Genomic DNA, 13,209 nt, shown 5'->3' with positions numbered 1-13,209 from the left:
TTGATGCGCCATCGTTATCACCCATTATGATTACCAAATATTAATATTAGATCAAAGACCTAAGATCCAAATTAATCTCTAATTCAGCCCCCCCCCCCCAAAAAAAAAGTGAAAAAGTGAAATTTGCTGCTTTGGCAACATCCTAGTACACACCTTTATGTGCGAATACATCTTTATGTATTTATTCAGGAATAAAAAAAAGTTGCAGAATGGTTCTTGGCTTGACACAAAATAGTTGTGTAGGCCTGTGTAAATATTCAGCTACTAATGGTTCTGCCATTACCATCCTTCACAACACTAAGCTGAGACTCAAACTGATTACATGGATCAATTCTACCAGGACAATTACATTACAGCCAGCAGATGTTCTGAGCCAGACTGACTTACACTGGAGGGGAAAATAAGCGCATTCACCTGATTTAAATGACAATCCTGGAGAAACGCCGTTCTAGCCTTTCGTTGCCCTGGGTGGGATGAGATTGTGGACTGGCTGATTGGAGGGGAGGGGGGGGGGGGCGGGCGGTGTGATTCAATTCTGTATCGGTTTGGCACCTCCCAGATGGATGCTGCCCTTGGCGCCTGGGCCTATGCCTAGATCCTGCCCTAGTCCTGGAGACTGGTCTGTTGCAAATAATAGCATACATTAAGAGTTGAATAGGTTTTTAATTTGACTTTTCCTTTTAATGTTCCTTTCTTACTTTTAAGGTGTGTGATTGGAGACATTTCAACTACGGACATTGGAAGAGGACATTTCGCTGGAATTTCAAGACGGAGGAGTGGCTTGTGTGAGAGAGGCATAGCCAGAGCCAAGGTAACTTTCCTGGGGACTGCGCTTCTCCGTATGGAGAGAACATCGGCGTGGACTGTTCACAGAATTCCGTAACGGAGACGAAGGGCTTCAGCTGAAACGAACTGGGAGTTTATATAAGCTGGACCGTACAACGAAAATGTCACATTAAAAGTGTAGAAAAATAAATAATCCACTGCTGCCCATTAGGAAGGGACGGGGAGGGGCCAAGCTGTGACTGACACAGCCACAGGCGTATGTATGAATCATTCATCAAAATAAGTTAACCTGCAGTTTTCACGCTTTTGTTTCTTCACTTACCTGTGGAAGGGGCTATATTAAAAAAAAAAAAAAAAAAAAAAAAAAAAAAAAAAAAAAATTTCATCAAATACAATTCAAGAGGAGAATCAGAGAAATGTCAGGAGAGGAGCAGAGCTTGTCTGAAGTGGAGATGAGTCCGGGGGGCTCGGACGACGGCCGTTCGCTGTCGCCGGGACACTCGTCCGGGGCGGCGGGGGGGCGGGACTCGCCTCTGGCCGGGCCGCCGGGGCAGGTGTCCGGAATGGGCGAGGAGGCGGGCGGGGCCGCCGGCGGCATAGCGGTGAAGTCGGACGACGAGGACGAGCGTTTCCCCATCGGCATCCGCGAGGCGGTCAGCCAGGTGCTCAACGGCTACGACTGGACCCTGGTGCCCATGCCCGTCCGCGTCAACTCGGGCAACAAGAGCAAGCCCCACGTGAAGAGGCCCATGAACGCCTTCATGGTGTGGGCGCAGGCCGCGCGCCGAAAGCTGGCCGACCAGTACCCGCACCTGCATAACGCGGAGCTCAGCAAGACCCTGGGCAAACTCTGGAGGTAAGAAGTCACTCCTGCGGTTAGGAAATCAGTCCATCTTATTGTCTGTTTGTTTTTATGACTCCAATGCAGAAATGACTCCAATGCAGTGTCTCTTCATTTTTGTAAATGAAAACCTCCCACCTGGTGACGCATGAGGATATAGGCTTGCGTCATGGGCAAACTAACCTGTGGCTTGTTTTGTCTTTGATGACCGTTTTTATTAATCATTCGGTTAGCACTGTGCCGAGTCACCTTCTTCACCATGAAGTCAGAAGCAACTTAATAAAATAAATCCTCAGGTTGTCTAAGGAAGACAGATTATTTGTTTACATCATTGCCCGTTGTCGTTTTTGACTGCATGTCTGTGAAAAAGGAGAACCCAAAATAGTTTGGGGTGAAATCCTTTGAAAAGAATGCGCTCCAAAGACAGAAATTAAGCTTCTGGTTTTAATGGTAGTGCTGGCATCAGTGTCTGAAGTGGTAAATTGTGATATTGTGATATATATATATATAGTAGAAATCTGGCATATGATTCAACGCTGAGACGACCCACATTCCAAATGCAAATCAGATTCATGCATTCATGTTTAATAAAGCATGGCAGTGCGGAATTGTAACGGCATAGTATGCGGTGTGAACTTCATGATCGGTCGCCATAGTGAGTCAGCAAATTACTACTGCATAGACTACACAGCGAGTCCTTCTCTAGCAAACGAAGGGCTTAACGTCGAGCTCTTGCATGATTGTGCATATTTCTGACCTTCAGTTACATATATTTGTACAACTGTCTTCACATTTTATAATTCAGTTATGTTGCGTGGAAAGTTCCTTCGTGGCAAAGCCCGAAGTTCTCATTTAAGCAGTGATCGCACTGTCCAATGAATTAACATTAATCTAAAAGTTATACGACAGTACATACCCTTGCACTGGAATTATGTTTACAGAGTAGCTGTAGCTCGTATTTACTAATATACAGTCATATACACACATTTATTGAACAAGTTCTAAATTACAGAACAGGGTTATGTCGAAAATAGTTTAAAGTAGACTATAGTATGGATGCATACATTTCCCTCACTATTATCATTGCAGATTAAACTAGTTAGAGTATAAACCTTACAGCAATAATTGTTCATTTTTCTAAAATAAAATTTTTCACACTATCTAGTTCAGCCATTCCCCCTTCCTCCATTTATTTTTCAATCTGTGAATTGAAAGTGTCACTCGGTGGAAAAGTCATAGAACATAGTGCGGTGTGCTGAAAGTTGACCTGTTCATCAGTTATTACACAGTGAAAAAGAGCCCCGAATTGGCAGCCCCTTCATTTGCCTCCAAACGCCATCGATTCAGGTACACTGAAATGGACCTGCATGCGTCACTCCGCCTAGATCTTACGTAACCATCCCCGATTCGCGCTCACTCGCATTCAGTCGCGGGCTGTGCTTCAAGGCTAAACGGCTCCGTGCATTCTGCTGCCTCCCTTATTGGTCAGGCACCTCAGCCGACGGCCAATTCGCCGGAAACTCCGCCAAATCCTCTCCATTGTCACAACACAACACGACACAACACAACATAAGGTAATGGCAAGAACAGGCCATTCAGCCTAGCAAAGCTCGCCTTTTCCCGCCCCCTTAAGTGTACGTACTGTCCAGTTTGCCTAACATAGTATCCAACACTGCATCAAGCCCGGTCTTGGTAACAGCCCCCCCCCCCCCCCTGTCCATGTCGCAGGCTCCTGAACGAGAACGACAAGCGGCCGTTCATCGAGGAGGCGGAGCGGCTGCGGAAGCAGCACAAGAAGGACTACCCCGAGTACAAGTACCAGCCGCGCCGCCGCAAGAACGGCAAGCCCGGCTCGGGCTCCGAGGCCGACGGCCACTCCGAGGGGGAGGTCAGCCACAGCCAGGCGCACTTCAAGAGCCTGCATCTGGACGTGGGCCACGCCGGGGCGGCCGGGTCGCCGCTGGCCGACGGACACCACCCGCACGCCCACCCGCACCCCGCAGGTGAGCCCCTGGCCGACGGACACCACCCACACCCCCACCCACACCCCCACCTGCACCCCGCAGGTGAGCCGCTGGCCGACAGACATCCACACCCCCACCCAAACCCACACCCACACCCGCACCCTGCAGGTGAGCCACTGGCCGACGGACACCACCCGCAACTGTAAGCCCAAAGCTGCTGGAGGCAATGTACAAGTACCAGTAACATAAACTCACCATGCTCACTTCCACTAGAGGTTAATGTCCGTTCAATGGTAGTTTTTCTCCTGAGGAATGTGGTTTATGAGTATGGTTGCTTACTGACTATCCCAGACACTAAAATAGAGAAAATGACAAATAACTGCACAACGTCCCTGTGTTAGCTCACGGTGGTTGGCATTTTTTATTTTTACTTTTTTCAGATGATGGTCCAAACACCTATTCAATCTGTTATGCCAGGTTTGTGGTCTCTCATTAGCAATCGCCATTACTATGTCACTGTATGATGGATTGCGTATGTGACTTTTTTTATGAGTTTTTATGAAACTTCATCATCATAAAAGGTGCACTTTTCGAAACATAGCGAGCTAACTTGGTGTTCGGAGCACGGTGAGTTTACGTTATCAAAATTTTGTGCTACCATGTGATCCATAAGCGAACAAAAATTGTTAGAGCAGAAAGAAAAACATTTTTTGCTGGCGTTTTCCATGACTGGAAAGCTAGTCTTTCCAGGACCAGAGGCAACCCAGCAGATGCTTCCCGCCCAAAGCCTCATCCAAAGCCTCTGTGAAAACCAGCACCAGGAGCAAATGGCAAATACGCCGGGTAACTCCAGGGCTAGCTCTTTTCACACGGCGAGCTGTGGGGCTCCAGCTACACCCAAGGCCCATGAGCCGAGATCACACAGGAAGGGGAGGGGTTTAGCCGCGCTCTCTTCCTGTCTGCTCTGCGCTCTGTTGTTTCTCTTCATTATTTCTAACGAGAATTGTGTCTCCTCGCAGGCCAGAGTCACAGTCCCCCGACTCCACCCACCACCCCAAAAACCGAGCTGCAGTCCGGGAAGTCCGTGGACGGGAAGAGAGACGGTGGAGGGGGGTCCCGCGGAGGGCTGGTGGGCGGAGGGGAGGGGGGATCCGGGTCCGGGACAGGAGGAAAGCCCCACATAGATTTTGGCAACATGGACATCGGCGAGATCAGCCACGAGGTGATGGCCAACATGGAGCCGTTCGACGTGAACGAGTTCGACCAGTACCTGCCGCCCAACGGGCACCCGGGCGGGGCGGGAGCGGCGGGGTCCTCCGCCTCGCCCTACGCCTACGGCATCTCCTCGGCCCTGGCGGCGGCCAGCGGACACTCCGCCACCTGGCTGTCCAAGCAGCCGTCGCACCAGTCCTCCACCCTGACCTCCGACGGCTCCAAGGCCCAGATCAAGAGCGAGGGCGGGGCGGGCGCCGGGGCCCACTTCTCGGAGACGCCCTCGGGCGGGGCGCACGTCACCTACACCCCGCTCAGCCTGCCCCATTACGGCTCGGCCTTCCCGGCGCTGGCCTCCAGGGCCCAGTTCGACTACGCCGAACACCAGCCCTCCAGCTCCTACTACAGCCACCCCGGCCAGCCCGCCGGCCTCTACTCCGCCTTCTCCTACATGGGCCCCGCGCAGCGGCCCCTGTACACCGCCATCGCCGACCCCGCCAGCGTGCCACAGTCTCACAGCCCGCCTCACTGGGAACAGCCCGTCTACACCACCCTGTCCCGCCCCTGAGGCAGGTTGAGCCTCACTTCAGAGTCCCAGATTTTGGGGGGGGGGGGGGTTGAGGTTGGGTCGTGGGATGTCGTGCCTCAGCGTGGATGAAACATGCGTAACAGTCCCGTTTTGGGAGACAGACTGGGAGGTGTTAAAAGAGTTCTACGGTACAAAGCTTGAAGGGTTTTTAGGTCAATATGGTGCAACCCGTGACCCTTGTCCATGTGGAGCAGAGGCTTGCCGTCCTGTGAATCTTCTCGGCGAAAGGGGAGTATGAAAAAACAAGACAAAAATTTTTTGAAATTGAGCATGAGCAATAATTAAGAAAGGATGGTCTTCCATCATATCGTCAGACAGGAAGAAAGAGGAAATCACAGGAGCATGTTGTGATGTTTAAAGAAAGATTCAGCACATCTTCGCCTGCCTACACATTGTGTGTAGCAATATTATTCCCAATATCTTCTAGTGCCACAGGTTATGTACTTACAGTACGGGTGAATCCTCAATTAGAAATATATTTATAAATACCGGTATGTTTTTGTCAGAACAGTGACAGTAGTAAACACCACCAAAAATGTGTTGAGGCCAAAAAACAAACAGAAATTACTTTTCAGTAAATACAGCACAAGATGTTTTCTACAGATATTAGCACAAGGTAGTTTGAAATGAAATAAACACATTTTTCCATGTATTCATATTGCACCGGATATGTTGTACATAAATATGTTGCAATTTGATGGATATACATTTCCCAGCACCAACATCAGACTTCAGTGTTAACTGCTGGTTTCCTAGCAATACGCATTGTTTGAGGAAGGAAATTCAAAGGTTACAAAAATTAATACATTCATGAATTGTTATATATAAATAATTATTTTCTATTAACCAAAATGAAGGCTATTTTTTTGTTACCATAAAACAATATATCACTATTGTTGTCATCAATGTTGTTATTATTATTATTATTATTATTATTACTATTATTATCACCCTTGTCATCTGTGTTGTTTTTGTTGTTGCCATTATTACACTGAAAAGCCTGCGTCACTGCCCTTTTGGAAATATTTTTGATTGACTTTTGAAATGTACATATTTAGTGTAAAGTATTTGCTCTTTAGCCTTTTTCAGCAGCTTTCGTGCAAACTTCAAAGAACCATATTCTGTATCTCGAAAGGTAGTCCGCCCGGGTGCCAGGTATAATATGAACCGGATGCACAAGTTCCTGAGCGAGTGGGTCAGCCAGCATTTAAGTGCCTTTTGGTGCCAAGTGGTGCCAGGTATACATTTTGTGTGTTGTACCACATGCCTTAACAATTCACATACATCTCCTCAGCATTAGCAGCCCGCGAGTACTGCGTCTCTGACCTGTGCACATTTACACAGCCATTAGCGTGCCAGTTTCACAGGGCTTACCGTAGTTCCTGCCAAAATCCACATTACGATTTTCGTATTCATCGACAAGCGGCTCGTTTTAGGGATTGCCAAGCGTTGTTTCTCACTGTACGTACAGAATACGAAGCTTATGACAGAGATTATAATGTAATCGGTTGGGAAATGCACTCCGCGACACGCCGTGACTTGCCTTGTGTATCGGTCTCGGAGCGGGAAAAGTGGAATACCGCAGGTTCCCACTATCTCACAGCGACTCTGGACTCAAATCTGGGAAGCTTCCTCTCCCACCACAGGCCTGCCCCCCCCCCCCCCCACAATGTGAAGCACACCATGAAATATTCATCATCGTTCAAACGCATGTGATTTATACACAGTATACCTTTTTATAATAAGAGCCTTCCATCATTCTATTAATTTAAACAATTTCTATGTTACCTTGTTAAAAATATGCTTGCTTTCCTGTCCAGCCATGTTTTGGATATATATTTTTTTGGCATCGTAGTTTGCAGATTTTTTTTTATATTGTAGTTGCGTTTCCAACTTATATTACTTTAGTCCATTTTTACAACAGAAAATGTAAGACCTGCTACCATTGTTAAAATTTGTATTGTTAAATATTAAAAATACTGTAATTATTTATATTTGCTGATACTGTGTTCTTACCCCCTGTCCTCTGACATGTTGCAAACACTTGACTGTTGTTTTTGTTCTTAATTTACTTTCATGGTTACTGTTGTCAGCGGAAACCAAACCAGCTGTAGATATCAGCATGATTGAGACCCGCATGACATGGTGGCTAATTAACTTCTCTCAGACTAAATAAATACATTTCTGTTTTCACAGATGCGTGCTTTTGCAAATATATATCCCATTGGTATTAATCACCTGCAGCTCTGCCGTGATGTGCAGGTGACACATACAGTGCATATGCAGGTGACCCATACTAACAGAAAAAGCAGGGTGCCTCACTCCATTAAGGTGCTTCTTAAAGACAGGCTGTGCTGAATGGTTAAAGACATCACAGTTTCAGGTGCAAGATGTGCGAGTCAGCCTGTAGAACTTGCTGATGGGACTCGATCAGCTTCTTTCCAGCAGGTGGATGGGTTTGACAGTCAGGGTCCCTTGGGATTACAACTACATGTGGGGGGGGGGGAGGGGGGAGGAAGTGTAATCTGTCAAATGTGAGCCACAGCAATACCAGGATATCACTTCAGGATAAGTTTTAAAACTGGATCCACATCCAGATGCAACCTGCTCGAGCACTCATCTGGGGAGCGATACAGATTAACCCAGGGGTGTCAAACTGAATTCCCAGGGGGCCGCCGTGTCTGCAGGTTGTTGGGGCTTCCTTACAATCAATCAGCTGTCAATCAAGGCCTTGTGTGGATTCTTTAGCCAATCAATGACTTGAATGAACCACGGGTGCCGAGAACATCCCAAAAACCAGCAGACACTGCGGCCCTCCAGGACTGGAGTTTGATACCTGTGGATTAACCCATCCTCTCCCGGGAGTGATGAAGGTCAACCAATCCTCTTCCTCTGGAGGTGAAGAGGACCATCCCCCTCCTGACGCCATTTGATATGTCGGGAACAGGTGCACAGGCAAATGCACTGCAGCATGATTTGAACTCAAAATGTAGTGCATATGCAACGCATTATCACGCATTGCGAGATGAAGAGCTTGCACAAGACTCAAACCGCGCAGTAAACTAATTAGTGCTACAGGACACTGCCAACCTGCAGGCCATAGCAGTCTTAGCTCCGGTTTAATTCAGCAGACCGTCAAAGGCTGAGAGCAGCAGCAAATGACCTTTAATGAAAATCCCACATGCACCTAGGCATACGTGTGTGTCCTAATGTCTGTGTGTATGTGCATGCGTGTGTGCACCTGCGTGCGTGTACTTGTGTGTATGCGCATGTGTGTGCCTGCGTGTACATGTGTGGGTGCCTGCAGGCATGTACTTGTGTGTATGTGCACGTGTGTGTGTGTGTATGTGTGTGCCTGTGTGTGTGCGTATGTGTGTGTGTATGTGCATGTGCGTGTGTGCCTGCGTGTGTATGTACTTGTGTGTGTGTGTATGTGCACGTGTGTGTGTGTGTGTGCCTGCGTGTGTGCGTGTGCATGTGTGTGTGCGTGTGTGCATGCGTGTGTGCATGCGCGCGGTGGGTTAAGCCAGCCTCTAATTCCCCCTTTAATCGGCTGTGTGATACTTTGGTCAGACAAAGAGACCCATTGAGCTACGGAATGAGGAGGAGGGAAGGGGGCAGAGTGAGGGAGAATGATGGTGAGAGAGAGTGAGAGAGAGAGTGTGTGAGTGTGTGTGTGTGTGTGTGAGGGATAGAAAGAGCGAGAGCTGGGGAGAGTGAGAGAGAGAGAGACAGAGAGACAGAGAGACAGAGAGAGAGAGAGAGAGAGAGAGAGAGAGAGAGAGAGAGAGAGAGAGAGAGAGAGAGAGAGAGAGCCATGCTCAAAATTGCACTGGCCTGTAGCTTTTGCAGGGACACAAAGGGACTTTCATACACACAGCCCCCCCCCCACACTCATTAGATTTAGGCTGTAATGGGATTAAGACATTCCCAAACTGTGGAGGGAGAGAGAACGGGGGGGAGAGAGGGGGAAATATGGATGCGCAGAGGGAGGAAGACGTATGGAGCAGAAGGGATGTGACATCATACTCTCAGTCCGAAGGAGGATAGAGGGCAGACTGGAAGAGTAAGGAAGAGAGGATAGACGTAAATTAATCTGTGCAGGTCAGATAAGAGCAGGTGAACAAGTATGCAGGTGTGCCACGCCCATCAGTTTACGAAAGAAATCTACAGATTTTTTTACAATTCAATTAAGTTTCCATTTCATGTCCTGGTCCAAACCATTTATTCTATAGAGCCATTCTACTGTTCCCCTACAGCAGAGGTGTCCAGTCTTATCTGAGAAGGGCCGGCTTTAGTTCAGCACAAAGACTATTTATCAAGTTTTTGGCTGAAGACAATGAGTGAATTAGTTGTCATAGTGATGGGCTAAGACAAAATCTGCACCCACACCAGCCCTTTTGGGATAAGATCGGACACCCCTCTACAGTATCCCTGCTTAATGAGCACAGGTGTGTTTGTGTGTATCTCCTTACCTGCAGTGGGGCTGTGCCAGCAGTACCTGCATACCACTGATTATGAAAGGCAGAAATATTTTAACTTTTCCAAGCGCCAACTAGGCCACGGTGCACCCCTCTCTCCCCTCCCCTTCCCCCCCCCATCACCTGTCTTCCTTCCCCTGACTCTGTCCCGGGCAGGAATGCAACAGGACCCAAAAACACCAGGGCCTTGGGTATCAGTGTCACCTGCACAAAACCGCTCTCAATCAGGGGAGTGGCTCCCTCCCTCTCCCTGGCTTTGGGCAGGGTTCCCCTGTTGTCATGGAGACGGAACCCACTTCCTCCCAGCGCACAATGGGTTGCCTTTGTTCGTGTGCCGGCGAGTACGAGAGGTGTGACTTGTGTCTGCGGGAGAGGCCGTGTAGTGTGCACAGTCTGGCGTACGTGACAACCCATCCGCAGAAGGGAAGACCAGGAGGAGACTCCACACCATAGCTCTTTCTGAGGCCGCAGCAAAGGCTGTGCACGTGCGAGAGGATAATATTTCATGTGCTTGGCAACATGTCTGAGGGAAGGGAGTTTGGAATAAAACGACCAACATTTGAAAAAGCAATGTTGAACAAAAAACCAAAAACAAAAAGAAAGTTTGGCTTTTGGTGGCATTTGTAATGGGTGGGGCGACCACCAACCCCTGCGCCCCATGGCACCTATATTCACCCTGCCCATACCTCAGCTTGACAGCATTTTCCATGCAAGATTTACCCAACTAGTGTTTCTAGATAGTTTTTTCTGCCACGCGTTTCATGTCACTCTGCCCATTGCTGAACATTACGGTATGACAGCCATCCAGAAAAACATGTTGGAACCACATATTCCACTGCTATAAATGAATTCATTTAACAAATATGAGCACGTATAACATACCTGGCTCACCCCTGCAAACCCTCGCTCAGCATTCTGCAATTATTCAAAAACAAGTTGATGTTGATCATTGGACCAAAGACTTAAATAGATTTTGAGAAGAGGCCTTTTAAAATAAATAAAAAATGTATCTTAATCATGCTGGTTTTGCTTAATGCTTTAAGATCACATATGCCAGGGATCATCACCTGTCCCTAGAATCCAAATTCGGCCCTGGCTCTTAAGGTAATTAGTGCTACCGATTGCCCAGACTTCACATCGGACTCCCAGGTAAAGGGAAACCAGCAGTTTTCTGCCCTGGAGAACCGCAAATTGCTGATCCCCGACATATGTTCTTAACTGAACATTCTGATGTGGACATAACAATCATTAGTGGTAATTGAAAGCAATGCAGTTCTGGAACACAGGCTTTAAAAAAACTAACAAAAAGCAAACAAACAATCAAACAACAAAAAATAACTCCTCAAATGGTTAAAATGTCATATTATTGGGTTATTAGGCCTACTCCTTAAAGGTTGGATTGACACAAGCTTTTGTCTTGTTGAAGCCAGAAGGAAAAAAACATTTAAAAAAAAAAACTCATACTGATAGAGCCAAATTCATTTTCAAGTTGACTGATGTTTGTATTCCGTAATGAACCCCACATGTAAACATATATAAAACCTGCACAGAAGTGCAGCCTAATATTCAGGATGTAGGCCTATACGACTACCTATCAACTGGGGAAACGGATGAAATAATGTGGCTAACATTAACGTATGCTTAATAAGAGGACACAATATAGCTATATCTAACGTTAGCCAGTACCAACTACAACAGTATGATTAAAAGGTATACAGTTCAAAGCACAGTACAACAGAGAAAACACACCCGGTCAAATAAAACTCAGCTGACCATTTGGGTGGCGGCACGAGGACACGATTTTGCCTTCAACACTTAGGCCACAGTTGCTAAAGTACTATTGAATACTTGTCAAGACACTTCAATTTAACTAGGATATCAAAATTACTGCAAACACATTGATACCATCATAGTAATATTGCGCTGATGACTTACCTCATATTAATTAAAGAACAAGGAGATGAATCCATGAAATTATATTTCATTGTAATGTCTGCGCGGTGCGCTCTTCTGGCAAACCTGTCCCTTGGTTCAGTGTCGTGTTTGGAGCGAAATCATCATCCTAATGAGTCTGAGATGAAGATACCATTACTGACTTTCGCCTAATCTATTTAAAAATGCAACATGGCTTGTTAGCCAATATCGCGAATGGCGGTAGCTATGTTGTTTACCTCTTTATTCGTCTGCTTTAACGTTAGTGAACTGGTGGCACTGGAAACACGAGCACTCACACCAAAAGTTTAAAGAGGGGACTGTAGTGTATGTTGACGGCAAACAAATGTTTTTACAACTCTTTGATATGCAGTCCTCCCATTTTAAAAACCGGGTTTAGTGGATGCCAAGACTGGGTCCCATGTGAAACGTTGAGACTGAAGCTAAGCTCAATATTGGCCCCAAACTCAATATCTGCGCATGCTTATATACCGATTCTCCCATGTCTGGCTTAAAGTGGTAGGCACAGTAACGTAAATGGGAAATTGACTGCTTTTATCCAAAGCGCTTTCCAGTTGATATCTCTTATTCTCACATCAACGGCCATTTGCTGCCAAGCAAGGTACCTATCAGTTCGTTGGGAACAATTGAGGATTAGGTGTCTTACTCAGAGACACTTCGAAACACCGAGGGCGGGGGTATCGAACCGGTAACCTTCCGACTGCCAGACGAAGGAAGAAATATACAATATTTTATTCTAGATAGGCTATCTATATTTTCCACCCACAATATTTATAGTGATATAAATACATACAAAACCTGATAGAATATTGAATTATGTCAGAAGGGGCAGAACCCGACTGCCCTCTAGTGGCCGCCTCCAGTGCAAACAGTCGTGTGTGGAGGACTGAGAGTTAAAGAATGGGGGAAACGCAGTCACACACATTCCATCAGTCAGGAATCACGCCGCAGGCATCAGCGTGAGTCAGTATTTTGGCCTCGAATGGATAGTTTTGTACAAATGGCGCAAACAGAGCGACACCACGAAAGAATGAACGAATAAATAAATAAATACAGCAACGCTACATGTATCATCTCTGAAGTGCATATTTGTAATTCGTCAAGGTTTGCATTGTGGTTCTTAGCAGATTAAACACTAATTCTTGTTTTCAGCATGATTAGAAACTATAAAAGGTTTCCAACGGAGTAAGCCAGGGACATCTGAAGAAGGTGAGTGATTGGTTTTATCCTATTGTATACACCTGAGCATTGTATTCTGTCACCTGCCTTTAAATTGTCTCATAACAATTAACATGTTATGCATGCTGAATTTTCTGTGGGCTACGGTCTCATACGGTCACTAATTCTCAGGTTATGGAGATGAAATAACATACTTTTTGCACT

The 13,209-nt window shown here is 46.6% G+C and overlaps 1 protein-coding gene and 1 long non-coding RNA gene across 3 annotated transcripts; one reads left to right on the top strand and one right to left on the bottom strand.

Annotated features, from left to right (window-relative positions):
• Positions 1-522: 522 nt before the first annotated feature.
• On the bottom strand, positions 523-12,254 carry LOC133113929 (uncharacterized). 2 transcript variants are annotated; one of them, XR_009705515.1, is made up of 4 exons: positions 12,045-12,254; positions 11,809-11,944; positions 10,756-10,788; positions 533-621 (listed from the first exon to the last, which is right to left on the bottom strand). It is a non-coding gene; the product is annotated as an uncharacterized LOC133113929 (long non-coding RNA). The 2 variants fall into 2 exon arrangements; XR_009705514.1 differs by lacking the exon at positions 10,756-10,788 and having other exon boundaries at positions 523-621.
• LOC133113921 (transcription factor Sox-10-like) lies at positions 1,203-7,587 on the top strand. Its single transcript, XM_061223077.1, has 3 exons — positions 1,203-1,642; positions 3,356-3,630; positions 4,611-7,587. The coding sequence occupies exons 1-3, from the start codon at positions 1,203-1,205 to the stop codon at positions 5,369-5,371; spliced, it is 1,476 nt and encodes a 491-aa protein (XP_061079061.1). The 3' UTR covers positions 5,372-7,587.
• Positions 12,255-13,209: the final 955 nt, after the last annotated feature.

Source organism: Conger conger, chromosome 16 (genome assembly GCF_963514075.1).
Source record: "Conger conger chromosome 16, fConCon1.1, whole genome shotgun sequence".
Lineage (NCBI taxonomy): Eukaryota > Metazoa > Chordata > Actinopteri > Anguilliformes > Congridae > Conger > Conger conger.
Note: the sequence above shows the minus strand (reverse complement) of the source record. Positions and strands in the feature narration are given on the sequence as shown.

Coding starts and splice junctions, on each gene's coding strand:
- LOC133113921 (XM_061223077.1), top strand. CDS start 1,203: ATGTCAGGAGAGGAGCAGAGCTTGTCTGAAGTGGAGATGAGTCCGGGG. Junction 1,643..3,355: donor ACCCTGGGCAAACTCTGGAG/GTAAGAAGTCAC, acceptor TCCATGTCGCAG/GCTCCTGAACGAGAACGACA. Junction 3,631..4,610: donor CGCCCACCCGCACCCCGCAG/GTGAGCCCCTGG, acceptor GTCTCCTCGCAG/GCCAGAGTCACAGTCCCCCG.